This window comes from Orcinus orca, chromosome 5, assembly GCF_937001465.1.
Source record: "Orcinus orca chromosome 5, mOrcOrc1.1, whole genome shotgun sequence".
NCBI classification, from domain to species: Eukaryota; Metazoa; Chordata; class Mammalia; order Artiodactyla; family Delphinidae; genus Orcinus; species Orcinus orca.
This window is the reverse complement of record NC_064563.1, coordinates 28081119-28108427: the sequence shown is the minus strand read 5'-3', so window position 1 is coordinate 28108427 and position 27309 is coordinate 28081119. Positions and strand designations below refer to the sequence as shown.

Sequence of the window (27309 nt, the reverse complement as noted above, 5' to 3'; positions counted from 1 at the left end):
ATCCAGTGTTGCTGCAGATGGCATTATTTCATTTTTTTTTTCATGGCTGAGTAACATTCCATTGTGTATATAATACCACATCTTCTTTATCCATTCATCTGTTTATGGACATTTAGGTTGCTTCCATGTCTTAGCTATTGTAAATAGTGCTGCTATGAACATTGGGTGCATGTATCTTTTTGAATTAGAGTTTTCTCCAGATCCATGCCCAAGAGTGGGATTGCTAGATCATATGGTAACTCTATTTTTAGTTTTTTAAGAATCTCCATACTGTTCTCCATAGTGGCTGCACCAATTTACATTCCCACCAACAACGTAGGAGGATTCCCTTTTCTCCACACCCTCTCCAGCATGTATTATTTGTAGACTTTTTGATGATAGCCATTCTGACTGGTGTAAGGTGATACCTCATGGTAATTTTGATTTGCATTTCTCTGATAAGTAGTGATGTTGAGCTTCTTTTCATGTGCCTGTTGGCCCTCTGTATGTCTTCTTTGGAGAAATGTCTATTTAGGTCTTTTGCCCATTTTTTGATTAGGTTGTTTTTTTTTTGATATTGAGTTGTATGAGCTATTTGTACATTTTGGAAATTAATACCTTGTCAGTTGCATCATGTGCAAATATTTTCTCCCATTTCTGTAGGTTGTCTTTTTTTTTTTTTTTTTTTTGCCGTATGCGGGCCTCTCACTGTTGTGGCCCCTCCCGTCGCAGAGCGCAGGCTCAGCGGCCATGGCTCACGGACCCAGCCGCTCCGCGGCATGTGGGATCTTCCCGGACCGGGGCATGAACCCGTGTCCCCTGCATCGGCAGGCGGACGGACTCTAAACCACTGCGCCACCAGGGAAGCCCTGTAGGTTGTCTTTTCGTTTTGTTTATGGTTTCCTTCACTGTGCAAAAGCCTTCACTGTGCAAAAGCTTATAAATTTGTTGTTTATAGAATGGATAAACAACAAGGTCCTACTCTTATAGTACAGGAACTGTATTCAATATCCTGTGATAAACCATAATGGAAAAGAATATGAAAAAGAATGTAAATATATATGTATGACTGAATCACTTTGCTGTACAGTAAAAATTAACACAACATTGTAAATCAACTATATGTCAATAAAATAAATTTTAAAAAGAAACTCATCTGTTTTTTCAAAGCAAAAAACTTACAAGTTTGATCAGCATTTTTAAAAATTAAGATGTACTTTTTTTAGACATAATGCTATTATTGCACACTTAATATACTACAGTATAGTGTAAACATAACTTTTATATGCACTAAAAAAGCAAAAAATTCATGTGACTCAATTTATTGTGGTAGTCACTGTATTGGGATGGTCTGGAACTGAATCTACAATCTAAGTATGCCTGTATGTGTTGATTTTTCCCAGGTCAACACCTTAGGAGTGGGATTGCAGGGATGTACAGCAGTAATATGTTTAACTTTGTAAGAAACCACCAGACTTTTTCTCAAACTGTGACTTTTTTTTTTCTCCAAAATCTACCATTTTGTGGGAATTCCCTGGTGTTCCAGTGGTTAGGACTCTGCACTTTCACTGCTGGGCCGGGGTTCAATACCTGGTTAGGGAACTAAGATCCTGCAAGCCACACAGTGTGGCCCCCCCAGAAAAAAAAATCTACCATTTTGCATTCCCACCAGCAGTGTTTGAGGTTTCTAGTTGTTCTGTATCAACACTTGTTATTGTCAGTCTTTTTAATTTTATCCATTAGTAAGATGTGCAGTGTACCTCATTGAGGTTTTACTTAGCATTTTCCTGATGAAAAATGATTTTGAAAAATCTTTATTTGTATCCATATATCTTTGTTGAAGTATCTGTTCGTCTTTTTTTAGTTGTTTTTATTTTTGAGTTTTGTTTCTGAATATAAGCACTTACAAGATAAGTGTTTCGCAAATAGTTCTCTCAGACTGTGGTTTGTTTTTTTCATTTTCTTAACAGTTTCTTTCAGAGTGTGGAAATTTTAAACTTTGGTGAAGTCCAGTTTATCAGTTTTTTTCTTTTATGATTCATGTGTTTGCTTTTTGTTGTTCAATCTAAGAAATATGTGCCTAACCCAAAGTCAAAAAGATTTTTCTCCAAATGTTTCCTTCTAGAAGTTTTGTATAGTCCATTTTGAGTTACTTTTTAAAATATGATACGAGGTAAGAATCGAGTTTCATTTTACATGTGGATGTTCTCTGTTTTTCATTTGTTGTGTTAATTTTTCACTTTTATTGCATAAAGTTTGTTTCAGTTTTATTTTCTTGATGGCATGTACTGTTAAATTAATATGAAATACTCTTATTAATGATTTCTTGTCCTAACTTTTTTTGGAATGGTATTGTTTTCATGCCTGCTTTCCTTTTATTATATCTTTTGTATATACACATTTTTTAAATTCTATACGTAGAATTGTTTAGTATCTTTCTGTGGTGGGCTGTTTTTCTTCTTGCTCTAATGCCTGTTTTGGAGGTCCAGGTTACTTCTGACTCAGTCTGCTTTTCTCTTTCAATGCAGTAAGAGGTCTCTTGAGTGATTTTCCTCTGGTTAGAAAACAGTTCTCAGAACTCCATTGAGTAGCTATTAATGCTTTAAGAGAAAATTATTTTCCAGTCTTGCATTTAAAAAGAATAAATTACTCAGCCTGTCTCTTATATACTTTCAAAAAGTTTAAATATCCTTTAAGAGCTTTTATTTTGTTGTTGTTTTGGTGATCAGTCCTTATATTTAAATTGGATTCTTCTAGCTAAGCCTACCTACTTTGCACAGATTCCCACATGGTGGGCCTAACATACAGATTTTGAGACTCAAATTCCGTATTTATTTGTAGGTGAAATGCCTCTGAGTATTTGGATATTTAAAATAAGGGGACATGTATGATTATCCATCAGTGGTTTATTTCATATTGCTCTCAAAACCATTTCTTGAATTTTGAAAGATAAGATAGGAGTTTGAGAAATAGGATATACTTCAAATAATGGTCTAGGTTTCAACACAAGTAATATCTGGGCAAGGAGTACCAAATAAAGCCCTAGAACAGTGTTTAAAAGCTATGATGTGACGTACCAGTAAATTTCAGTAGTAACACCCACTGTTTGGAATCTTCAGCTAATTATTCTTGCTAGGTAGATATTAAGCTCAGTTACTTTTAACTACTAAAGGTGTTTGTATACAGTCAAATAAGTGAAACATTTAAAAAATTATTTAGTCTTCTAAAATCAAAAATCGTAAATTTTAGTACCTTCAAAAAGCCCCAGTTGTTCATTTGTTTCATAGCTCTGCGCATGTGTACTAATTTGTGAATTAAGTAGATAAGTTTTGTTCTTTGCATTTTTTTGTAGATGTGGTGGTACGGTGGGAGCTATTCTGACATGTCCACTGGAAGTTGTAAAAACACGGCTGCAGTCATCTTCTGTGACACTTTATATCTCTGAAGTTCAGCTGAACACTATGGCTGGAGCCAGTGTCAATCGAGTAGTGTCTCCTGGACCTCTCCATTGTCTAAAGTGAGAGCACAGTATTCATGAATTTTTGTCGGCTTTACCTTAGTGATGCCCATGTTTGTTTATTTATATTCTGCCATATTTAAAAAGGTTTTTACAAACTTAATGACAGAATTACTCCCATAAATTCAGTAGAAACAATAATCCCTAATGGAGAGGAACAGTAAGTTGGATAATATGTACGTTGGATAAAATGTAATATTATTTCCAAATCATGTGTATTTGGAGTATTTTTCTACATTTATCCAGTGGATTTATTTTCTCAAGACATTATAGGTATTTTGTTTTGTTTAAATAAATTCATTTATTTTTGAAATGTGATCATGTTAAATGCTAACTCTTTATGTGTATTTTTAATTTTCAAAGTGCTCACACAAGTAAGTACATCCAATTAATGTCAGTTTGATTTTTATATGACCTAAATATAACTAAGGTTTAAAGCAGAGTTCTACTGATTTTAAAATGTACTTCAGTGATCGGCATTTCTTAATGGTTTGAAAAAGATGTGTTTTTACATTTTACCATACTTCATTGTGTTACAAATTAGATTTGAAATTTCAAAACTATTGAAATTGAGTTTTATATGTTTAAACTTAGATATGTAACTGAATGCCCTGGGTGTCTGTCTTATCAGCTAAGTTGGGACATAATCTATTTGAGCTTAGTTCAGTAGTGTTTATTTTGTAGTAGCAAGTAAACTCATACTGTGTGTTTTTCACTACCAAAAGATTTCATCACTCTCTTCTTTTTTCAAATTTACTTAAGTACATGAGTAGGTAGAATAAAATTGTTAACAATTTGGGGTTAAAATGCCATTGTTGTAGATATATACTTCTATCTGCTTAATAATAGAGTATTTTAATATCATGATTTTGACAGTTATTACCGAATGTAATGCTCCTCTTCTTAAAATTCTTCCTTTGACCTTTGTGACAATACTATATTTTTTAAATTCTATTTTTCAGTGGTTTTGCCTTCTCTGACTTTCCTCAGAGGAACTGTAGGAATCCCTCTGGGCTCTGTTTTAATTTCTCATTTAAGAGTCAGTTTAATATTTCACCTGTCATCGGTGTCCAGATGGCTTCCGACTCTGCATTCTCTTGCCTTAAACTCTCTTGACTCTTATTCCCATTTTTTCCCTATTTTGGGGCTCTGTCGTAATCAATCTGTTTCATGGTTTCTTCCTTTGGTTTTTAATTTCCCAACATCTCTTGAGAGATAATTTACATACCATAAAATTCACCCATTTAAAGTGTACAATTCAATTGTTTTTAGTATATTCACAGAGTTGTTCAAACCATCACCATACTCTAAATTTAGAACATATTCATCACCACCACAAAAAGAAGCCCTTTCCTGTTAGCAGTCACTCCTGTTTTCTCCTCTTCCTCTTCCCCTAGCCCTAGGCAACAACTACTAATCTACTTTCTGTCATTATAGATTTGCATATTCAGGACACGTTACATAAATGAAATTATATAGTATGTGGTCTTTTACTGGTTTCTTTCATTTAGTATGTTTTCAAGGTTCATCTACGTTGTAACAAATATCTTTTTGTTGCCAAATATTCCATTGTATAGGTACGTACCACATTTTATTTATCCACCCATTGGTTGATGAACATTTGCATTGTCTCCCCTTTCGGAGTATTACGAGTAATGCCATTATAGGAACACATGTTTTATTTTTCTGGGGGATATACTGGTAGTGGAATTGCTGGGTTGTATGGTAACTATATTTAACACTTTAGGGAACTGCCAAACTGTTTTCCAAAGTGGATACATCATTTTACATTCCCACCACCAATGAATGAGATTTCCAGTTCTTGCCAAAAAATAAAATAAAGTGTAAAATAAAATTCCTCACCAACCTTTGTTTTACTCCATCTGTCTTTCTGATTATAGCCATCCTAGTGGCTATGAAGTGTTTCATGGCTTCTTAACCTGGAACTTTAGGAATTCCCCCCAGGCTTTGTCAATTTCTTAGGGGCTCTTGGATGGGCTTCAAGAGGTCTGTAAATTAGGTGAAATTGTATGCAAAATTGTGAGTGTTTGCAAATGTGTTTTTTTTTAAAGGACACTTACCTTTCTTTTACTTCTCAAAGGGATTATTAACAGAAAGGGCTAGCAAACATGGAAATTTTCAAAATGTGCTCTACAATTTGTCATTCTTAATTCTGCTTCTGTCTAATCTAGTTTTATCAAAAGTGCTTCTGGGGACTTCCCTGGTGGTCCTCTGCACTCCCAATGCAGGGGGCCTGGGTTTGATCCCTGGTCAGGGAACTAGATCCCACATGCATGCTGCAGTGAAGATCCTGTGTGCTGCAACTAACACCTGGCACAGCCAAATAAATTTTCTTTCTTTCTTTCTTTCTTTTTTAAGTGCTTCTGTATCACCTGTGTCAGTTATCTGGTGGCATGGTAAAAATGTAGATTGCTGGGCACTGTCCTGTACCTACTGAATTAAGAATACTTTGAGGGTGGGATCTAAGAAATTTGCATTTTGAACAAATGCTCCAGTAATAATGATAATAGTAAGAGTTATCAAGTGCTTACTGTGAGCCAGGTACTCTTTTAAGCTCTTTTTTTTTTTTTTAATTTATTTATTTTTGGCTGCGTTGGGTCTTCGTTGCTGCATGCGGGCTTTCTTTAAGAGCGGGGGCTACTCTTCATTGCCGTGCGCAGGCTTCTCATTGCGATGGTTTGTTGCGGAGCACGGGCTCTAGGCACATGGGCTTCAGTAGTTGTGGTGCTCGGGCTCAGTAATTGTGGCCCACGGGCTCTAGAGCGCAGGCTCAGTAGTTGTGGTGCGCGGTCTTAGTTGCTCCATGGCATGTGGGATCTTCCCGGACCAGGGCTCAAACCCATGTCGCCTGCATTGGCAGGCGGAGTCTTAACCACTGTGCCGCCAGGGAAGTCTTAAGCTGTTTTTTTTAATTAACTTATTTATTCCTTATAGTAACCACCACCCTACCTGCCCCCTTCCCCCAAAAGTACTGTTTTTCTCTGTTTACGGCTGATGAAAATAAGGATAAAAGTCATTACTTACCAAAATTGAGCTCTTTATATTGGGAAGTCAGGCCCCACAGTTCAGGCCCTTAATTAACCATTCTGCTCAGCTGCCTTTCAAGAGATCATTCTTAAGTGTACAGGTGCTTCAGAACCACTGGCGCAGTCTGTTAAGTCTGAATTAAAATACCTACTCTTCCTCAATCTTTCTTTCTTACTCCAAAACTTCATTTAGTAACTCACCTTCAGAAAGCCTTCCATGACTTGGACATGACTCTGTTCCTTTTCCTACTGGGCATATATATCTAGCTGGTATAGTATTTGCTTATTGATATGGTCTGTTAAATTATTTATTTCAATATAATTCTTTTTTCCACGACTGGATAGCAAACTTCTCAGTGGCAGGGGCCTTACCCTCTTTTCTGTCTCCTTACTCTGCTTAGTCTTTATACAGTACCTATTCAATATAGTAAATGTTAACTAAGTAGAGGAAGGAATAGTAGCAGACTAACCATTTTAGTACCCTAAAGGATGTTAGGGTGATCAATTTTGCCATGGCATTTCACTGGAATGGTTGGATAAGATAATGCTGCAGTATGAGGGAGTTGTCCAATATCAAGGAAAGGACCTCAAATACTAGGAGGGAACTACATTTCTAATTGGGAATTGAATTTGCTGGTAAAGGTAGTAAAATGGAGGAGATTGAAGATAAGAGTAGCATGATCATATGAAAATAAATGTAGAAATCTATATTGATAATTATGTCTTGAAAACTTTTAGGAAAGAATCTGAAAGGAGTTCTTTTTATTATTGCTACTAAATCTGTTATCAATCTTTATTAATTTATACTTTGTCAAGAAAAACAGATTTTTATAAGTGAGCAACACTGACAAGAGTATAACATATTATAGTGCAAACATGGGGAATTTAGACTCTACATTTGCTATATAAATAAAGTACCACACTTTGAAGGACATTTCTTTCTAAATAATATTTTTCTCTTTCAGGGTGATCTTGGAAAAAGAAGGGCCTCGTTCCCTGTTTAGAGGATTAGGCCCCAATTTAGTGGGGGTGGCCCCTTCCAGGTAAAAAAAATACATTTAAGTTAATCAAATTGTGGTAGTCTTTCTTGTTTCAAGCTTCATGAGGGGGGATCCTGAAAAGAAATCAAGATAAAGCACTATGGTATAACAAATGGGTATCAGTAGCCATCTAAAAGGATAGGCAGGTTGTACCGTGTGCAGGTGCAGAGGACCTCTTAGTGAGATCATTGTGAAGCAGTTTTTGCACCAAGTTCAAAAAACCAAGAAGGCCTTAATATGATGAAAGGCCAAAAGGCCTTTCTCTATGATTTCTTTTTATCTTAGATTGACTTCTTCCATGATAGAACACTGCAGAGTTCACATGATAGAACACTGCATAGTTCACATTCAGAGTGAAAATGTGTACCCAGCTCTCTGTATTCAGACAGTGTAGTAGATCCATATCTTATTTATTGGGTTTCAACTTTTTATGGGCTCTTTCTTTTTTAAAAATGATCCAAAATTTCATTCTTACTGTAAAGACTAAAAAAAGTGTAGTGTAAAGCTTGACATATTACCTTAAACCCATCACCTCTCACCGTGTGCACCTTTCCACAGTTACTCCTCTTCCCTCCCCATACATAACCACCATTGATAAGCAGTTGGTTATAGTCTTCCATTAATTTTTCTGGCTTATGCACATAAAATGCATAATATGTAGACTTATTATTATTTACGTAAATTGAATCATGTTTCACCAAATTTGTTTTGAAGCTTTCTCCATGAAAATAAGTGAAGCTTTTAAAAATTGTATAGTATGACTGATCCCTTATTGATAACCCTTTAGATTTATTTCCAGATTTTTGCTGTTAAAAACAATTGTTTTGTGAACATAGCTGTACCTTTATCCTTGAGTATTTAAGCAAGTATTTTTCTTTAGGATAGTTACCGAAAAGTAGAATTTCTGGATAAAAGGGCGTATGAACATTTAAACTTAGTGAACATTGCTCAATTGCCTTCTGAAAAGGCATGCCATCTTTTTATTCTCAGATAGGGAATTAGTTGCTCTTTATCCACATTTTACCAGGGTTGGCTACTATCCGTGTCTTTTAATACTTGTCAAATAGACTAAACATGATTTTTCACTGTTTTTTTAAAAATATACATTTGTTTTATTTTGTTGCTTTCATGTCCTCCTTCTTGTAATTATTTGTCATTTGTATCTCCTGTGAATTACCTATGTATATTCCTTGCCCATTTTCTCATTAGGATGCTTTCTTTTCTTATTCATTATTTATTCCCCTTGCTAATTTGGTATCATTCAATGTATCCTTTTTTTTTTTTCTTTTTCGTGAAGTAGAATGTTTCATTTTCAGTCATATTAACTTCCTTTTTTTCTTAAGCACATTAAAAAAGCACAGCAGTGATACTCTCCCCATTTTTACTTGTTTGTTTACTCTTCCCCTTATTGGACAGATAATCAGGATTGTTGGGCAATAGCAGGATATTTGATACAGCAAGCAACTCATGCCTGGAAAGCTCAACAGTGAGGAGGTAGTTGGGATGCATGAAGTCACAGTCAATGAGTTAACAGGGAAAATATTTACAAATTTAATGGGATGTTTACAAATGTTAGGAAACAAGATCTGACCTGATGGGACTGATTTCTTTTGCAATTGTTCTTTTAAAGGGTGCTGTGAACTACTCTTCGTGTAGTATAGATTGGTATATAGCACAGTATCTCAAAATTGTTTAACATATACTTTGATCACTTGAGTCAGTTCTACCTTCCTCTCTTCAAAAAAACATAAAGTACTCATATCACGTTTACTTAACTCAGTGTATTTAACTTAGCCTTATTAACATTACATAGGCCTGCCAAAGTCTTATACTTTTTCAGTTAGTTGCTGTCGGATTATTGGGGTAGGACTATCTGAGGATGCTTTATCTTTAATGAGTTGATACAAAAAGTACTTCATGGTCTTCATGAAGAAATATGTATGTGATATTACATGAGAATGTAAATAAAAACTAAGGCATTATGTTTTTAGATTTCTGGAATAATAAAGATCAATTTATATGTCTTTTAAATCTTAAATCTTAAATCAACATGCTTATTGACAAAATTTAAATCTTTATTTTAGAGCAATATACTTTGCTGCTTATTCAAACTGCAAGGAAAAGTTGAATGGTTTATTTGATCCTGATTCTACCCAGGTACACATGATTTCAGCTGCAATGGCAGGTATGAATATATGATATTAAAAGACAAAAAATTTTCTGACACCTAGAGACTTAATATTGAATTTTGATGAATTTAACCTTGTAAAGTTAAGGCAGTTAATGTGCTTTTCATTGATTAGCATCTGTAAACATGATTTTTACATTTATTAGTATACAATAAATTTGATTAGGTGGTATATGTAAAATCTTGTCAGTTGGCATTTTGGTATTTAGGAGTTTGTGATAGCATGCAGGTAATATAATATTTACATTGTTTTGTGTAGTACACTGAATATTTAGTGATCACTTTTAACAGTTTTAAGAATCCAACCATAATTACACTTACAAGTTACAGAGCTGTAATTTACTCTTTTCTCCTCAATTTCTGTTAGTGCCTTTTCCCTTTTTGCTGCATGTTTTGGCTTCTGTCTGAAATGTGCCGGCAGTTCTTGGTAAAGTATTCATTTTGTCCTGTGCTCAAATGCTGAAATTTTTGTGAGTGATATATTATTGATAATTCAGAGTTATTGCAACGTATGTATTGAAAAATATGTTTATCATTCCACATAAATCGCACTAAGATAACACTCAAAATGTAGGTACCAGATATGTGTACATGCTTGCTCTAGAAATGTTTCCAGGAACTCTTCTATCATCATTGATGAGACTATATGATTCTGAATTAAAACAACTAGTCGTGGGCCTCTGCACTGCCTTAAAGATAAACTGGAAGATTGGTTTGACTAGTGTGGTTCTGGAATCATTTGCTGCCCTGCATGTTAGACAAAGCCATGACCTTTGGTTCTCATTAGAAAAATTCTGTGTAGTTTTCTGAGATTTGTTCTATATTTAACCATGTCTCATATTTCCAAAATATGCTGTGACTTTATAAAGCAAATTATAACTACTTTTGTCAACTGTTGATCAGTATATTGAGTTTCAATTAGATGCTTAATAATGAGTGCCTTAAACTGTTAACCATTTTCTGTTTAGAAATAAATTGGATCAATTTCAACCACATACTTAATGAACTAAGAGTAAGTTTGAAATACTAATTTCTGAAAGGTCAATAGCCATATAATAAATAGCATGTACCTTAAAAATTATTTTCATGGCTTTTTATATTTAGTAATTGTTGACTGACTCATTGAAGTTTTAAAGCTGGAAGGTAAAGCTTTAAAGATCAAGGTGGTGAAATACTCTTTACCAATGAAGAGAGATCTTGGGCAAGTTAGGTAATTTATGTGAATCTCCATTACCTTATTCTTGTAATGAGTGGGTTGCTCTACATAGGTTTATGTTCTGAGAATTAGTTCTTTAATACCACAGAGATCATCTAGTTACAACTAGAATTTTTTTTAATGTACTTTTACAGATGTTGAATACAACTAGATATGATTTTTCCCTCTATAAATTTGAGTGTAAAGTTAGTGGCTAATTTCAAACTACATAACCACTGTATTAGGGTCTTTAAGAATATATTTCTGGATTACCAGTGTTCATGTTTTTGTTTCTTAACCCCAGAAAATTGTAAAGAAATGTTAATCTTTCTTTTTTGAAAGAATTGATGCCAAGAAAGTAGGTAAGCAATTATTTTAAGTTGAGGATAGTTATATATTCAGTATTACAAATTTAGAGTTTCAGAATATCTTAATTCCCACTGGAAAATCTTTTTTCATTGGCATATCTAATCAGAATTTATTACTATATTTGTATCACATTGCAGAGAATTTCAGTGGAATTGCCATTTTCTACTTTTTTTCTCAAATGTGTACAAATGTTAACTCATAGTTTTCAGTTTTTATTTATACATTGATACTATTTCCCAACTTGAATTTCTTGAATTTTGGTAAATTGATAGTCTTATACTTGTTCAGAGAGTCTTGCGCTATTCATTTATTGTGTAATTTGAAAATACTTCTTCCATTTGTTTGCAGTTAGATTTTTCTGGGAACTATGCCTTCAGAGCTTCCTTGCACTATTCATGAGCAATAACATTTAGCTTTGCAGTTTTTATACATAGCTACATGGTTGGTGAAACTGAATGGTCCCATGCAGACTTAAGGTAGCCTTTTGCTCCTTTCATTCTTGTAAGAGTCTAGACCAGACTGCATTGGTTTTTCTTCAGGATAATTTCTAGAGATCTTCAAAATGTGAATTGGGGATGCAAAGTGCTTAGAGGCAGTCATGTGAAAACTTGTTTTTTAACTGGCTGTTCAAAAAAAAATGCTAACCTTGTCACTTTATCGTCAAAAATGCACTAAAATACACCATTAATGATAGTGTCTGCAAGATTTTGCCACATCAAGTAGCACATGCATTAAGCTTTAGTAACATACCTTGTACGTAGTTTTTATTCCAAGTAACCTCAATTCAGTTGCATTTTGTATTTTATTAATATGAACTTGAGTGTTCTAGATACTAAACCTTTTTAATTAAAAGGACAGTTTGTTTAAAGGCCATCTTGTTTTCTTTTGTTTTAGTATTTCAAGGGAATAGTATAAGAATTTGTAAACCTCTCAATTTGAGCTATGAATTTTCATACATTGAAAAATTTTTTTCCAGTTGTGAGGCTATTTAATCAAATCAAGTAATGGTGACTCTGTTTTACCTGCCTTCCCCCCACCCCCTCCCCGTATGACATTTGCCAGACTAAGTGTGTCTTAGCTATTGAGGGTATTTATTTTCTTGAGAGTTTCTGTGTGTATTTGTTAAAATGAATTTGCGTATCCCTCTGTATACACCTGGACACAGGCGTGTATACAAAAAAAAATAGTATTACATTTCTTCTTTATAGTAACTCCCAATTTTCAAAAGTTTTTATCTGGGTTGTATATACTTTTCTGTACAACGGTACAGATTTAAAAGAAATGAATTCTGATTTTTATTGGATTATATATTCACACAGTGATTGCTTAACTTTTTCAATACCAACAATGTAATTGTTTAACATTTACTACATACCTAGTGGGTTTTATTTGCTTATAGCATTCACTGTTATTTTTCAGGATACATTTTCTATTTGACTTATTATTAAAGGTTAAATTTTTACTCATTAAGTAGAAATTTTGTCTTGCATTATAAAATATTCTTTTAAATAATTTGTCCATGGCAGTTTATTTAGCCAAATGGATGGCTAGACGTTTTGTGTGTTTGTATGTAAACATTCTTCCTGTTTTTTTATTTTGTAGAGCACAAGAAACTGAATACAAAATAATCCAAAATATTTCATAAAAATGGATGTGCAATATTACTGATCATAGTGCAAAAGGTGAAAGGTACTATTGTAGCCACCTATACTTTATTTTTTTAAAAAAATTACAGTTACAAAATGAAGTTACTTGAATTTTCTATTTTTGTTTTATTTATTGATTTATTGATTTTAATTTTAATTCTTTTGGCCATGCTGCGCAGCTTGCAGGATCTTAGTTCCCCCACCAAGGATTTAACCTGGGCCCACAGCAGTGAATATGTCGAGTCCTAACCATTGGGCCACCAGGGAACTCCCCTGTTTTTGTTTTTTTTTACTAAGTAGGCTGATTGTTAAGGAATAGAAAATTGTGATTTCAGCTCTGAGCATGGTAGAATGGTAGGAAAATGGGATATGATAATCCCCTCTAAATATTTTCTTAGATTCCCCTTTGACAAGGTTAGCATTTTTTCTTTAAGGCAAAATTGATCTTATTTTAGGTAAGTATTTGGACTCTGAAACTGCTACAGATGGCAGAATTTTCAGTACTCGGTACTTTTTAAAAAAAATTTATGGCCCATTCTTATATTCCTTTCTTTTTCTTTTTTAACTTAAAATTTTCAAAAAGTTAGATCTCACAGTAAATATTTCTCAAATCCTTCCAATGGGATTCATTTTGTACACATGTTTCTGATGAGGTCACTGCTTGTTGTTATGATACAGAAAAGCCTGTGTCTATTTTAGGCATTTACTGTACATTTCTCCCGAGAAAAGAGTGAGATCGTGTCATCTCATGCTCCCCATCCGCAGGTCACTTCCTGTAGAAATATGGACTAACTTAAACCTCGTGAGTACTGATCTGAGCATCTCTTGCAGCCTCTAGTTATAAGAAACACACCCTGGGAATTTATAATAGCTGTGGAATTAATAGAAGGCGGGAAATGAATTTTTATTTCCTGAATTTGTGTGTGCATTATCTATTTTATAAAACTTTAATTCTGATTCCTTTATAATATTCCTTCTAGAAGGAAGAATTGGGTAACTTTTCAGTCATCGTGTACTAAAAGCTTGGGGTCGTTAGCTTGGCCGTAGTAGCCTTGACCTCCAAAGAATTCCTCAGCAGTATTTAAGATTTACATGGCTATTAATGGTATCATGCCGTTCGACAGCTTTTAGAAAAAACAGTAGTTCTCTTCGCTTAGCATAACGTTTTAAAAGTCTAATACAGTGCTTTCTATTCTCTTGTCTGTTGATACTTGGCTTTCTACTTTCTTACAAAAACATTGATCTTAATACCTACCATTACTTTCCAAATATGGGACAAGAATATATGGGATCTTGTTTGTTTTAATTAGGTTTTTTGGGGTTTTTTTTTTAGTAGTTTTAATATATTTTTCTTAGAAGGTTAGGTGGGCTTTGTTCTTACAGAAGTTAATTGAAATAAAAAGTACTGAAAATGCAATACTACAGGTATCACTCACTTAATGAAATAGACATTTTCAGCAAGTTTACTATAACCAGGATTTCTGTTAATCTGGTTTTTAATTGGTTTACATTATCAGATGGAATATTAGATGAAACAGAACTTTAAAAATTGCATTTTAAAAGTTTTTTTTAAACTTTCTAATAAACTATTAACTATACTACTAATAGTATGGCCAGTATACTGCCATTTTGCTTTAAGTGACTGTGGAGCAGCAACATTAATTCTTCTTAACCTACAGGTAGATTCTTCATATACTTCTAAATCAGTTTTAATGTTTAATGGGGTGCTCAGAATATTAATATGAAATAGCATATTATCAAAATGTCACAAAATTTAAATGTCAAAGTAAAAAGTAATAGGAAGTTTCTAAATTTCGGGGGCACCATCCCCAGTATCTTTGTTTGTCTTAAAAGGAGTAGGAAGATATGTTTAACTTTGACTGTTACTCAACTTCAGACTGCCTTACCATATATAATTCTAAGCTAGTAATAAATTTTTATTTCTTCCTGCTTGTTTCATGTTTTGAATTAATAGATTATATTTTTCTAGATTTAATTAGCCTAATACTGTCTCCATAAGTTTATACTTAGAGTGTCTTTGGTTAAGAGGATGTAATAGCATAAAATCCAAGGACCAGAACTGGTAAAGGACCAATAGCTAAAAACCTGTGGATTATGCCTTGATTCTTTTGTCTAACTTAATGGTTTGCTAGCAGTTAGGCTAGTGTCTTTATTAAGAACTAGCTTGTTACTGGGAGAGTTGAGCCCCAACTGTAGTAAGCACAAGCTGTATAGATATAAGATGATGACATTCTCTCACTTACCTAGATTTTAATGTGTCATGTTCCATAGGTCAATCTGTGTCTGGAAATGAATTTTAGTTAAGTGAGAAATACCTGTTGTTTGCTTCCTGTTTAGTTTATTAACATGTACACAGCATTATGGGTATTTAAAATTTTATTCCTAGTAATATTTATAAATATGTGTTGTAATATTTTAAAGTTTACACATATGGGGGTTTTTTCAGCTTCTAATTGAGGAATTTGAGACTTAGAAGAGTGTTAATAAGCTTGGGTCCTGAGCTTATATTTTTAGACATAGAACTTTTACTTTTTTTAAAAAAAAAGCTTTGATGCTCATCTTCTTTTCAAGTAAAGTATAATAAATTGAATGAGATTTTTACCTAGACAGACTGCTCTTTTAAAAGTTGGATATAAGCATTCCCAGTTTTAGGCTTTCAAAATTTAATTAAAAGCAAATGGTTTTTTCCTAAAATTTCCACATAATAATTAATAAAAACCATTGTGAGTAACGCAGAGTGTTTTGTTGGTTTGTGCTGCTGAGCAGCTTTTTACTAATAAACTCCTAATATTACTGTATAAACATTTAGCTAATGCACATATTTAAGTTTAAAGTAAAGAATCATTAAATTAGGCTTATGACCAGAATTCTGATGTCAGGTGCACATTTGCTTTAGAATAGAATTTGAATATCTTTAGTTTGACATTTTCACTGAGAAGAATGGGGTTCAAGAGGAAAAAAAATTGAACTCCATAACTTTATTCTCAGTTAAGCCAACATGCAAGAAAAATCTTTTCCAAACAAAATATTTAAACTGATCTGGTTTCATATTTTTCTTCTCTTTCCTTTTATCAAGAATATATGCATGAAAAGAACTTTTTATTTGAAACATCTTCCTGACACCCTGTCCAACACGTTAAATTTTTATTATTCTAGTACTGGCTGATGCTTACAAAATTGTTGGTCCCTTCCTAGTTTTACATTATGTATGTATGTAGTATTAAAAGCACTTGAGAAATGGAGACTATATAATCATTACAAAATTATTGAAGGAGTTATTAAACCAAACTTATTTCAGTTATTTTGCTTGATAATAGAGTCAGTCTGAGCATCTGTTTGTGAAACATCTGGCTGTTTCCACAGTATTAATATAGTGGATTAAGGGAGTAAAATTTGAGTTGGCTAAATTATCTGACATTTATAGAAGGGAAAAGAACCTGTGAGACTAAATTCTACTTTGTAAACAATTCAGTAAAATTATTTTGCCTTTGTAGATATACCCATACTAACTTTGAAAGCGAAAAAAGGTTTATGATTAGTTCTCCACTATATGTTAACTAAAAAAACAAATTACTCCTAAGTGTACCACAGCATTTTTGTTCCTGAAAGTACTTTACTAATATTAAGTGTGCTGGTTATATTTCAAAACCTTTCTAAAAATAATGTGCTTGACCCACTAGTATTTGATAGCAAGTATTTAAAATTAAGATCCTTAGACATTTCTGCATGTAAGTTTTCACTGAATTTAAAGGCCAAATGAATAAATGTAGGTTGATGTAAGTTATATCAAGTTTGTGTAGTGATCTTAAGTGTTCACAAGTATTATATGAAAATCCTGTTTTGTATAGATGAAGCAATCTTCATAAATTTCCATCATCAAGATTGCATTTCATGTGCTGCTATTTTCCCACAGCACTAGGAAGATAGCAAGTAAAAGATATGCACTAGCCTAGAAACATACTGTTCCAGAGATCTTACTTTACTACCTGGAATGAGCCATCTTAGGGGACCACCCTTCTTGATAGTTAATACATAGTACTTTAGTTTTAAAGTAAGATAGAACTACCTTCTACTTTAAGTTTCTCTCTTCAGTGTCTATAAAAGTAAGAGGGAAGTTCTGATTTGTAACTTTTTGAACTTTTAAGTTTTTGTATGTTTTTAAGTGGATGAAAAATAGATCTGTCCTATTAACCCTAACAGAACCCTTATCTCTGTGATACCATTATTTTAAGAGTATTAGTAATTGTGTGCTTATATAAAGTATTCACAAGGCCAAACAACAATTCTTTCTGTTGTACAATCAACTTAAGATCAGATATTGGTAAATGCTGACGTTTATGTAGACTCCATTTTGAACATAGTGGTTTGTGATTTAGTTGGACCCCAAGTAGCTATTGTAGAGTTTGCATGCTAAAAGCCCTAGAATACACAAAATTTCTATGTTTCTTTGTAGAAATGGGTTTCTGAATTTAGCTTAGAGAGTAGAGTGCCACCCATAGGATATTCTGAATATGTTGGAAGAGGAGTTTATATATAATCATATTTTGCTCTTAAAAGAATCTTTTAGTTATGGTCAGAATTTGAGACTGATTTGGAAATAAAAAGTACAAATGTTCATGGTTGAATGGATTTGTAAAATAAAAGTGTAAAGCATACATCAGTTGATAGTTTAAATATTTATTTTCTTTAATATAGATTTATATAGTTTTTAAAATCTTGAAGTTAATAGTGTGTTCTTAATTTTTACCAGAGTTCATTTTAAACATGTTTGTTTAGGTTTTACCGCAATCACAGCGACCAACCCCATTTGGCTTATAAAGACTCGGTTACAGCTTGATGCAAGGTATGTTAATTCATTAAAACAAAATTTGTTAAAGTTGGCTTCAACTAAATTTCTTCTATAAATTTGTATCAATGAGATCTCAGTGCCAGGTATCTAAACATTTTTTCCCCTCATTTGCTGCTGATTTTTTTTGTTTTGTTTTTTGGTTTGGTTTTAAAACTTGGCTGCACCATCAGAGGCAAAAGTGACATTAATAGTAGGCAGTATGACAGTTTCTAGGAAGGAAAGTATATTGTACACTGTGTTTTTCAGTAAAGGAAGAAGAAAGAAAAATGACTTATTAATCTAGCCCGAGCTGTGATACTTTCATTCACTCCATGTGTGATTATAATCGGCCTCCTGACACCTAAATAAACAATGTGATCAATGAGTCTAGACTGAGTCTTTAAGGATCATTGCTCAAACTCATGAACCTTGTACCCAGAGCGTTCTGGCGTGGAATTTAGCTCTTGTGTATTCATGGACTTCATCTGTTACTGCCAGCCACTTTATAGCAGCAGGATCATTCATTCAATATATCTGTAATGAGCAGGTACTGGTAGGTTCTAGAGATATCCCAGGAAACAGTTGGGACCAACTTTAAATGGAATAGTCAAGGGATGGTTTTTTGAGCCCATTTTTAACCAGAGGCAATAGTGCAAATCTCACATATCCTAAGTTTAGGGCCTTTGATGTGTTCTGGCAGCTGAGACAAAGCTAGAAGCAGTGTGGCTTAGAGTCCTGCCATCTCAACTCCTGTTGGCCTTCAGAATGGAGGACAGGGAAAAAGTAACACTTCTAAGTAGAGCAATGACCTTATCTGATGTATTATAATAATAATAATCACGTTGATAGTTTTGAAACTGTTTAGCCTTTCAGTCTGGAGTAGACTGTGTATAACAATTTTCACTGTTTTTTGTATTTTAGGGTTTGGGAAGTCTAGTGTAGATATCATAGATTATAAATAAAACTGATCTAAGAAATCATTAACAATTATGCCTGCTTAAAGCTCTGTTTTCCACATCCTGTCATGTGGAATTGTATGCTATTTGGAGACTTGAAAAGCAGTGTCTAATTCTTGTTTCATCTAGAATAATTTTTAATGAAATGTTAAGTGTTGCAGCAGGACTCAGACTTTATCTCCTAAAGCCAGAGATCTGAAAGGTAATGGTAGGTAAGCCAACCCAGAGGTTAAAAAGTGTGAGATGCCAGTCCCTACTGTACTGTGATAAACTACCAGGGGCATGCTTCAGTATGCTATAGGGTGGATTGTAGGTGATTCCGGAAAAGCATGGATTAAAACTCTTTAATGTTGTAAGTGAAAAAAATAATAATCAAGCCAGCACAATTTCCTAGGCTTAGGGGTGGGGAAATGGGATGGGGCTGGGGTAGTAGTGAAAGGTTGATTTGAGGACGCTCCCTTACAGCACAGATCAAGAACAGGGCTGATGTGTTTGCATATTGACCTTGAGGACTCACAGCCCTTGACTTCCTTGTAAGAAAGGATATGACAGCAGAAACTAATTACAGTTGGTTGCATGGATCATTCAACTGAGAAGCTATTTATTCAGTACCATTAGTTGAGGATAGTCATTGATTCAAGACAATTATTAGTTTATAAAATTGGAGGAATCTGTAGGTTATCAGGTAGGTGTCTTAGTTGTGATTTTATTTTGTTATGTTATCCAGTTGTATATAATTTATAAATAGTTAAGTTTTCTATTTCTTTTCCCGTGGGTGGCATTTAAACCCATTTCTTACAGATAAAGTTCTATTGGGGGAATCATAATGAAGGTAGTAAATATTTTTACAAACTCAAAATTACATACTTGTAAAAGAGTAGATGCTGCACCCTTAAGTAGCACTAAGAAAGTTTTCTTGGGCACAATGCTTCATAAATACTTGATAACTGTAGAAGTCCTCATTCACTATTTACTGAGGTGAAAGATATGGCCATTACCTTCAAAGGATCATAGGAAATTTGATTTAAAGTCACCCAGTCACTTTTGGGGAAGAACTGGGTGGGCTTGGAAGAATCCCCCAGGTACACAGAAATTAGCTTAATTAACTCCTTGCTTTGTGATATTCTATTATCATTGGTGTCTCAGTCTTTTTTTTTTTTTTCCCCTATATTGGGTCTTTGTTGCAGTGTTCAGGCTTTCCCTCGTTGCAGCGAGCAGGGGCTACTCTTTGTTGCAGTGTGCAGGCTTCTCATTGCGGTGGCTTCTCTTGTTGTGGAGCACGGGCTCTAGGCTCGAGGGCTTCATTGGTTGCGGCACACGGGCTCAGTAGTTGTGGCTCGCAGGCTTTAGAGTGCAAGCTCAGTAGTTGTGGCGCACGGGCTTAGTTGCTCCGCGGCATGTGGGATCTTCCCCAACCAGGGCTTGAACCCGTGTCCCCTGCATTGGCAGGCAGATTCTTAACTACTGCACCACCAGGGAAGTCCCAGTCATTCGTTTTATATATTATTAAATACGAAAAGACTCAGCTTACTTAGAACTACATTTAATATAATGTGAGGGGTTTTTGTTTATTTTGTTCTGTTTTTATCTTGAGCTGCAGTCACAGTGTGTTTGAACACAGTCACAGTGGATTTTGTTGCTTATTCATACAGTCAGACTTCAATGAAACTGAAGATTCAAAGTAGTTATTTTGCATTCAGTAAAATAAACTATGTTACCTGTCTAGTATGACAAATTTGGGACAGAAGAATAGGAAATCTAAAATGAATGTTTTAAAATTCTGATTTTACTTCCTCATGAATTAAAGAGGGTTATTCCTTAGTAGAGTGGCATATTTCTATATATTTCATTTAGTTTATTTAAAAACCTATACTACTTTATTTTTGTTAATAAGGTTTTTCCCTTTTGCTTTTCAGGAACCGTGGGGAAAAGCGAATGGGCGCTTTTGAGTGTGTCCGTAAAGTGTATCAGACAGATGGACTTAGAGGATTTTATAGGGGCATGTCTGCTTCATATGCTGGCATATCCGAGACTGTTATCCATTTTGTTATTTATGAAAGTATTAAGCAAAAACTACTGGAATATAAGATTGCTTCTACAATGGAAAATGAAGAAGAGTCTGTAAAAGAAGCATCAGATTTTGTGGGAATGATGCTAGCTGCTGCCACCTCAAAAACGTGTGCCACAACTATAGCATATCCACATGGTAAGAGGACTTGAATGTATATGAGTAATCTTCTGTTAAATCAGAAATATTTTCCCACCCCAGCCAATGGCCAACTTATTAGAGTATTTATAATTTTACTGAATTACAGTATAACTAAATACAGTTAACCGTAATGGGATTAAACCTGTATGAGTCACATAAGGCTGTTTTAATAGGTCAGTGCAGGTATGCTATAGTAGCATGGTGGCAATTAGGCATGGGCTCTGGACAGTCAGATTTCAGCCTAGAGTCAGATTCCAGCCAGGTGACTTGGGCAAGTTTCTGTTTTTTAAAAAAGTATGGATGTAGGTGCCATACTAGATACTTTATTACTACATACATATATACAGTATACATTATTGCTAATCTGCACAAAAATCGTGCAAAGTACTTATAAGTCTAGAGATAATGCCAGAACATAACCAGAATTGTCTTCATTTTCAGATGGGAAACCAGAAATGTTAAGATTAAGTAACTTGCTCAAGTCACATAGCTTAATTACTCAGTGGTGGAGCTCAAATTTGAATTGAAGTCTATAATCCCAAAGACCAAGTTATTTTGTATTGTTTCATGTTGGCAAATAAGTATATATTAATGATTTTTAAAACTTCTGTTTTTTAAGTTTTATAATATTAGCCTTTTTCATTAATAACTAAGAAGACGACTTAAGAATTTCTCTGTAACACGCTGAGGGTTTTTTGGTAACATTTTTGTTGTTTTGTTAAAGTGTAAACTTTGATTTTGGTATGTTTGAGGGTTTAGTTTGGTTTGGGTTTTTCATCTAAGTGCTTCACTTTTGTTATGCTGATTAATGTTTACAGTCACGTATGTAAAGCTAAGGCTATGTGATTAAAGCTCTGTCAGGAAAAATGAAATACAGCTAGAAAATGAGTATTTGCTCTAAAACGTAATTTATGAATAAAAACAACTCTTGAACAAAATGGGACTGTCAGCTTACCTCCAGTTTCCTGAGGGCCGTTCCTGACTTCTTTAAGAGAAATCAAAAGAGGACAGTACCAGCAGCATTGGGTAGGTTCTGGCCTTCTATGGGACGGTGACCTGCTCAGGTGAGAGAGAGAGAGGGTTTTGGAGTTGCAAGCACCCTGTCTCTTCAAGTGAGATGATATCATTATAAGAAGAGGTACAGTTTATAAACAGTATTTTGGAGTGAAATATATAAATGACATGAATATTTAAGACAGGACATAGGAGATTTCAAATGTTAACATTTGCAGTGAAAGTTACTTTCAGCCATTTCCCTCAGGCCCATCAGGAGCATTGTGTTGAAAAAGTTTGAAAAATAATGGGCGTGGAAAGAACAGATTCTTCGGTTGAAACTCTTAATTCTTGTCCCAGCCTCTGCCTTCAGCTGACTAAAACTTCTTAGTAGCCCCCATTTCTTTCTTTACCTTTTAAAATGAAGAAAAATTAGACTAACCTTTAAGATCCTTTACAGCTCTAAAGGTTTATGATTTTTGCCTGGTTGCTTCCCAGATGTGGCCTTTTAGCTGACACTAACTAGTATTTTAAGCATTTTCAGACTCGTCCACATGAAATTTCATGTTGGTATATGTGGACCATTGTGAATAAATTAATCATTCTGCTTTTTCATTGTAATGGCCACTTCTTAAAAATCTTTCCTGCTTGTTTCTCACTGTATCTTTTTGTATTCATCTTTGATACCACCTCTATTCTCTTTCCAACTTTACCTTTATTTATCACATCTATTCTCCCTTTTATCTATATCCAGTATACAGCTGATATTTTTGTTTATTCTGTCTTTTACCATTCAGGAACCTATGAAATTTTATAATTAGTATATGTGATTTTAGCCAGCTAGCTTAGGAGTTTGGTGAAAGACATGGCTATGGTAACTAGTTTCAATAAGTTGCACATTAAAAATTACTCCTCATTTATCCTGAGCTTACACTTACAGTCTGATAAATGGGATTTGTCCAGTATTAGGAGGGGTATAAAGATAATCACACTGGTGTTTAAATAAAATGACTTTATTTTTTTCCCATACAGAAGTTGTAAGAACAAGACTGCGTGAGGAGGGAACAAAATATAGATCCTTTTTTCAGACACTGTCTTTGCTTGTTCAAGAAGAAGGCTATGGGTCTCTTTACCGTGGTCTGACAACTCATCTGGTGAGACAGATTCCAAACACAGCCATTATGATGGCCACCTATGAATTAGTGGTCTACCTGCTCAACGGATAGCACCACCAGGCTGCTGTACTATAAAGAGGGAAGACCAAAAGATACAGTGGACCATGGAGTACCGAAGCCAGCTTGGTGGACAGAAGGAAAATAGTGTGGGAACATGGAACTATACCTAAGTGGAAGTTTGGTCGTAGGAATTAAAGTAATCATAACCACATTACTTAGTCTTTTTAGTAATGTGAAAAAAAACCTTGGCTGCCTCCAAGAAAAAGCCTTTAGAAGCGCTCGTTCTTCAAAATTGCCATTTTCTCTACCATGTCCACAGGACACAGTTGGCATTTTGTTGATTTATGGCAATCAGAGTGTAGTGTTTATTCCATGAGCACTTTTCCAGTTTTCTAGACAGAGCCATCTGTAACTGTATAACTATCCAAAGATAGTATTGCCAGTCATAAATTTCTAACTTCTGCATAATTCCTATAAAATTGAAAACAGTGATAGTATTTTCACATTTCCTTGAGAGGATCTGGCACTATATTTTAAAGTTAATCATTTGGGATTAGTAGTCACTGTTTTTGACGACAAATGAAGTAGTGTCTAAACATGTGTTTATTTTTAGCTTTAAAAATGTTTTGGTTTCCACTGCTCACAGGTGCTTTATGTTTAGCATAATGTGAACACTTAAATTGTTTGTTAATGTATCAACTCAAATGGTAATAGTTTGGGACACAACCAGTAAAATGTTGATTCTTGGCCATTTCAGTAACTTGAGCATGTCCTCTTATCTTTTCTAACCTAATGATACATGAATGAATGCAGTGTCTTTTCAGTGACTAATTAATTATGAACTTGAACTATCCCCTGCCATACCTAGGTATCATTTTCTTAAAATGGAAAAAATTTACTGCTTCTGAATGTTTCTCTATTTGGTTTCACATTAAGAATTTGAACCTTTGAATTATTTCCAGAAGCTCTGCATACATTGTATTTATTTAGTAGAGAAAATGGTAATTTTTAGCTTTGTCCTTACAAGGTGTTTTCTTTTTTTAAGATGATGTTATAAATACCTGGGGCAGCATAAACATTATAGACGAAGGGCCCTCTGCAATCTGATTGGGCAGGTAATGATCCTAATTAACTTACAGTTTTATAAATGAACAAACTGCTTTGGACAAGGAATTTATTCCATCCGAATTTCTTGAATGGTAAATCATAGAAAGATTCAAGTTAATTCAGATTAAGCGTGTTAACAGGATATAGCTTTTACATTTTGCTGTTGAGTTCAACTGCACCTTTTAATACTTTAAATGTATTATATGTATGGCCCTTATGAAGATATTTACTGTAATTCAATTAAAAGACTTTCGCTTATGGATGTTGCTATACTGGTGTATGAAACTTATACAATTAAACTCCAGTGTGGTAGTCATTTCAGTATACATGAACTGTACATTTTGTGCAATGGCTTTATCTTAAGAATGACTTTTTGTGAATGCACTTTGTGGCCTTTTGGGGGGGAGGGTGAGAGTAGGAGAGAATTCCCAAGATTACTTTTTTTAAGTATTGGTTATGTATTAGGCAGAAACAGTGTTCATAACATTTTTCTGGGATTTAGGTATATTTTGGAGATCTTTACTATAAATGTTTTTAAGTATTCTTATGTACACTGTAGTGCCCCTAACATATAAAAAAATCATAGCATGTCATTACAAGCTTTCTCCACTGTCACCAGTGAGACACAGTGCCCTCTTAAATTCCTACACCTTAACTTCCTTGCAATCAACAGTAACTGGATGTTTTTGAGGTGCTTCGATTGGAATTTAAAATATTCCAATCTCTTTGGAGACCAAAGGCAAATTCAGTTTCATTACCTTTGGGATTATTAATACCTTTTATGGTGAATTTCAGCTTTGACATATATTGTGAGGAACATGCCCCCCACCCCCCAAAAAAAACAGTAATGGGGTTTGTAACTTAAATCTGTAAAGAAAGTGTCAATATATAGTGTTTTCATTTTCATGTGCCACTTATCCTGCCTAATACAGTGCAATTTGCCTTGTGAAGATCTGTAAACATTAGTTGTATTGAATGTCAGACAGAGACTCTCTAATCTTAGTGATCTGAATACCCCACAAATGATTAAGAATGATATAAAAACCAGCAGCTAAGGAACATCTTATCTAGTTGTAGCAAATTCATAACAAGTGTCCTTCAAGGATGAACTCGTATTCTATTCCTGTTTGTATTTGTATTGACCCTTTAGTGCATTTTTTTCAGCTTTTAAAAGTGAGTATATTTACGTGCTGGAAGGAAAAGATCTTAGAGTCTCAGACTTTGTTTCTTTGTGCGACAACTGGAAAGGAGCAATGAAGCTTATTTTGTTTTTTCCCCCCAAAGTACAATCTGCCGTAGTTTATGTATGACAAAGATAATTTAAAAAGAAAACTTTATATAAAAATTGTACATAAAGTTTGTCTTTGAAACATTTCTTTGGAGTTTTTTTTTTAATTGATGCAAACGTTTAAAAAGAAAAAAAGAAAAACACTTAAAAAGCATTGGACTTCTTTTTTAAACTGTTTTATTTTCATCTGTTTTCTATCAGATAGCTTTTTATTTCTAGTGTAGAGGTAGTCAGCACTCTTCAAATTGGTATGTACTTTTATTGGAGAATTGTCTCAGAAAATTGAACTTTTCAGGTTAAAGCGGTACATACTGAAAGAACATACTCATAGAGCAGCAGATAGGAACTCTGGTACTTGTGGCTTACAGAAACAGTTTACTAGATTTCAAAGTCAAAAATCTGAGAATGACCAACCTGTGATTGTGGGGTACCATACAGTGCTTTTAAATCCAGGGAAAAAACTGTATCACCAAAGTTTTTGTCTTGGTTTTCCTTATGTATGTAATTTCGTGGAACCAATCTTACTAGATGGAACCCTCAAGCAATTGATTTTTTAACTCTGACACCAAGAGAGAATATCATTAAATTATTTAATCCAGACTTTTGTCTCCTAAAACCAAATGCCCATTGTGGAATAGCATTATTCTATGAGGACCAGCTGAGTTTGGGTTGTTAAGAATAATGCGTGTTTACTCTTTACTGGAGTATAAATACGTCACCATTTTTAGATTTTGTTTTAGATCACTACAAATACTGATTTGATCTTGAAGGACTTAAGTGCTAGGAATCAGTTTATCCTTTACCCTTCCAGCGTTGTTCGTGCTGTCTTGTTGTTTACACGCTTTTCTGCCTAGACTGTTAGCAGTATAGGGACCCCTTTGGGGCTGGTAAATAATAGTTCAGCCTTTTTCTCCTCTAGTATTGATCATGACTTTAACATTCCTAAGAATATAGATGTTTCTAAATGATTTAAATTGGAAGGGGATTTTAACTATATAAAAGTATTTAATACAATGTACTAACTTTCGGCCCACACAAATCTCCATTGTGCCCTTATATTTCTCAATCTACACTCTGCTTTTTATGCTACTCCTTTTAGAAACTGAAAATTCTAGTTTTACTCAGTTTTTGTGTTAATAAACATTTTGAATGTGTACCCCTGCATATGTGAACCATTAAATTATGACCTGTCAGTCATAGCTAAATAATCAACTTCAAAGAGTTGATATCCTTTGACCATTTATGTGACGTTTGCTATTGAATTCCTGTATGTGGCTGTAAATTATGTGCATTTACTCTGTATTTATGTTAACTAGCTGAATTTTATTTGAATTGTTAAAATTCCAAAAATTAAAATATGCATATGAAAATACAGTGTTCATTTTTCAGTTTTTCTATAATGTATCCTAATACTCTGGTATGGTGAGAATGTAATCGTACTTTCTTAAGATTAATGTGTAGAACAAAAGTGCATGGCCATTTTTTTCAAGTTATGTGTTAGGGTCCTACCTGCTAGACCTAGTGATAGATACCTCTAGGAATTGAAAGGTCAAATAATCCCACTCCCTCATAGTTCAGGAAGAAATTTCTTTTCTTGCATATTTTCCACAGGTTTGTTGATCTGTAAATCCAGGACATTTCATGTATCAAAATATCTAATTTGCAAAGAATATTTGAGAAATTGGAGCCTGATTAGGATATTTGATTGATTCCTCCCTAGCTTGTAATTTTTTTTTAACAGTAGGAGCTTT

General features: G+C 34.1%; 1 protein-coding gene across 3 annotated transcripts in view; it reads left to right on the top strand.

Annotated features, from left to right (window-relative positions):
• Window positions 1-26928, top strand: part of SLC25A36 (solute carrier family 25 member 36) — a 40978-nt gene extending 14050 nt beyond the window's left edge. For 2 of the 3 annotated variants that reach the window (XM_004278238.3, XM_049709890.1), the window contains exons 2-7: window positions 3332-3496; window positions 7509-7586; window positions 9668-9768; window positions 17779-17845; window positions 20703-20992; window positions 23021-26928. In XM_004278238.3, coding sequence (XP_004278286.1) covers window positions 3332-3496; window positions 7509-7586; window positions 9668-9768; window positions 17779-17845; window positions 20703-20992; window positions 23021-23214 — 895 coding nt within the window. In that variant the 3' untranslated portion in view covers window positions 23215-26928. The remainder of the gene's footprint in view (window positions 1-3331; window positions 3497-7508; window positions 7587-9667; window positions 9769-17778; window positions 17846-20702; window positions 20993-23020) is intronic. The other variant, XM_012536149.2, reaches the window with a different exon arrangement.
• The last annotated feature ends 381 nt before the right edge of the window (window positions 26929-27309 follow it).